Source organism: Tilletiaria anomala (genome assembly GCF_000711695.1).
Source record: "Tilletiaria anomala UBC 951 chromosome Unknown K437scaffold_150, whole genome shotgun sequence".
Taxonomy (NCBI): domain Eukaryota; kingdom Fungi; phylum Basidiomycota; class Exobasidiomycetes; order Georgefischeriales; family Tilletiariaceae; genus Tilletiaria; species Tilletiaria anomala.
This window is the reverse complement of record NW_013546872.1, coordinates 28,157-31,315: the sequence shown is the minus strand read 5'-3', so window position 1 is coordinate 31,315 and position 3,159 is coordinate 28,157. Positions and strand designations below refer to the sequence as shown.

Here is a 3,159-nt window from a genome sequence, read left to right as displayed (position 1 = left end):
CCTCCTGGTGCTCGATGGCGTCCGCTGCGGTGGTGCTGGTATCTTGGGCTTGCTTGCCGCTGCCGCGGCGCAACGAGCTCTTGCGAACCGGAGCAGCGGATAGAGCAGCAGCATCAGCGAAGGGTCTCTCCTGATCCCAGGCGGCGCCACCCGTGGACGGAACAGCCACACGAGCAGCAACGGTAACCGACTCTTTGCGGCTGCATGCTGGCGTAGAATTGGTAGAGTGCGATCTGACGCCGCCCTCTGCTGCTGCTGCCGCCCTGGAATCCCGGCGCGCAGGGATGGCCGGGTGATGCTGCGCCTGCGCCTGCGATTGCGGTTGCAAATGGAGCGGATGCATCATCTCGTCCTCCGTCTTGGCGCGCAGAAGCTGAGGACGCGGCCACTGTGCGGGGCCTGAGACTGTGCTCTGCGTCGGTCTGGTCGCTGGCACAGCGCAGCGAGGAGGAGAGGCGGATTCAGGGAGGGAAGTGCTGGCCATGAGGGGTGAGAAAGCGGGTGTAGCGTTTGGGAGTGCGTTTCCAGCACCTTTGGCGTCACTGTGCTCATGCACATGTTCTTTCATGCCAGGCAGCACAAGCGGTGAGACATTCGACATCCTACCCGTCCAGCTGGGCAAGCGATGATGCGATAAGGATGCGCTGATTGCTACCACGGCCTCGTCCCTAGCGCCGGCTGTTGCGATGGCTCCGACCGCAGGGTCGTCGACGCTGCCGGCCGTGTCTGTGCGCAAACGATGTGATGTCGGCGCATCGGACGTAATACCAAGGCCGTGCGCAATGCTGTATTCAGCGCCTTCCAGCCCATGTCCCCGCTGCTGCGCACCGCGAGCATGCGCCTCATTCCATTCCCCTGCTCCTCCCGTCTGTAGAAACGCGGATCCAGGCGCGTCCGGTGCCACTGCTGCTGCCTCCGGAGCCGTCCCCGCAGCGGGACTGCAATGCGCCGAGACGGAGAGCGCCGAGTTCTGGCTGCGGAACGTCCACGTGCTCGCGCGCGTCGAATTGGAATATCGGGTCGAAGACGGCGCGGTGGTGTTCGTTGGTGAGGACATGTTGGTCGTTGTGGTTGTCGACGAATATGAGGAAGGTGAGGCGAATGCTGATGCAGGCGTTGGGAAGCCCGCAAAAGGGGAGGGGAAAGTGGATGGGTACGGCAAGGTGGAGGAGGAAGTGTTAATTGCTTCCGTCGATGCCGAAGATGCAAGCGCCGCTGCGCTGGCAAACGGGCGCTGGTGGGAACTCGAAGAATGGGATTGTGAATGAGCGAGGAGCTGATGGCCGACACTTCCTCCTGCGGCGCTAGCAGCGCTGCCTCTTCTCGAGCCGGCTATTGATCCCGAGGGGGGAGGGGGGATGGGAAAGGTGGACGGGTCGATGCCTTCGATGCTCGTCGGCGTGGCAGTTACTGGCACTCCGCTGCCGCTGACGTTGCCGGTCATCCGACTACTCCCCCCTCCGCTGATGCTAAACGTCGCGCTGGCGCTCGTATGGAAAGAGGCATAGCTGCCAGACGAGGAGGCGCGTGAACGCTCGCAATACAGCTGGAAGTTGGGCATGCCGGCCGGTGAAGATGCAACGTGAGGTAGAAATGACGTGGGAAGACCCTGCCCTTGGCCGGGGGGCGGGTGAGCAAGCTGCATCGTCACCGCCCCGCTCGCCCCTACTAGCGCGTCATCTACGCTGCCGCTCTGGAAATAGTTGCCGTACGCGCCGTGCCCCTGCCCTTGACTATGTGGCGGGAACTTGTAGCCCCCCGAACTGGGAGAAGAGGACAAGGCACCAGCGCTACTGCTGCTGGAGACGGAAGCGATCGAGCCGGACATGCTGGTATTAAGCGACACGGGCAAAGCGTGATGGAGCTTGCGCCTTTCACCGAGCTCGGAAGGAGGGGCATCTGCACCCGCACTCGCCATCGACGCCGCTGCTCCCGGAGCTGCCAATAATGATGACGCCACTGCGGGCCTTTGATGTGAATGATCCGGCTCCGGTGCTGGCCACGGACGGAGTTGGCGACGGAGGAAGCGAAGAAGAGGATAGCGGTGAAGCGGTGGTGGTTGCGTTCGCGTCGACAGCCATCCGCCACGCTGAAACCTGGGCAAGCTACCCTGTCCCGCTCAGAAGACAGACTTGACGCGTCGTGACTTGCAGGTGCAGGCAAACAGATGTCACTCTACCTCTACGATATGGGGTTGTAGGCTGGAGCAAGCTGCACGCGAATAAGATACAGGTGATGGTTACGGCGGTCCGTTCAAACCCAACCTCCTCTCCGTACTAATCAGGCTCTGCAGTCTGCAGCCCGCGCCGCGCCGCTCCTCACCTCATCATCGCCTCCTCATCGCCCTTCTGGAGGTCTGTGCTGCTGCTGCATTGGGAAGAGACTATTATTTGAATTAGCATCTTGACTTAGCCTGCGCCAGCAGCAGACGAGTGTGCAATGGGGTAGCCAGTTTCCGAATAAATAAATAAATAAATAAATAAATAAATAAATAAATAAATAAGGCAGGCGACAGGCAGTGTCCGTACGGAGTTTTCAGTGTGCCCGAGAGAAATCTAGAAGATCGGCTCCCTTTTTTTATAAAAAAAAAAGAAAGCTCCTTTCCAGGGTGGTGGTGAATCAGCGTGGAGGGCAGCATAGCAGCAGTGTTACAATTGCTCAGTGTGAGCCATTGCCCATTGAGCGGCGCAATATGTGCTTGTTCGTCTGATTATGATTGAAAAAGGGCGCTGAAAAAAGATCACCAGCTGAACTACGCTGCAAGCCTCCTGTTTCAATCACGCGCAATGCCCCACGCCGCAGGGAAGAGCTAGAGCCCAGAAGGCATGAGGGAGCTGTAGCGTGCAGACGCCTCCTCCACGTCTGCTCCCCCGGAGTTTCCTTTCCACAGGAAATCTGCGGGCAGACAGCGCCTTTTGCTCTTGCCTTTTTGTGGTTCCTGTTCACTTTTTCACTTTGAATCCCCAAGACGTTGAAAACATACCTTAAAACTATGTTTATGTACGTAAACTTAAAGGCACAAGCCATGTAATGCAAGGGCAGGAGCATCTGGTAGCGCTTCATAGCTCAGACAGCTGCACGATGTACACTGCCTACGCCATCCTGTGCCCGCAGAGAGCTAGGTAGGAGAGGGCTGGAGATGGGAGTCGCAAGCTCCCT

The 3,159-nt window shown here is 58.9% G+C and overlaps 1 protein-coding gene across 1 annotated transcript; it reads right to left on the bottom strand.

The window, feature by feature from the left end:
- Positions 1–2,383, bottom strand: K437DRAFT_47020 (uncharacterized protein; the record flags this gene model as incomplete). The annotated part of the gene is made up of 1 exon (XM_013384790.1): positions 1–2,383. A coding segment is annotated over exon 1 (1,918 nt), but the record flags the coding sequence as incomplete, so codon positions are not given.
- Positions 2,384–3,159: the final 776 nt, after the last annotated feature.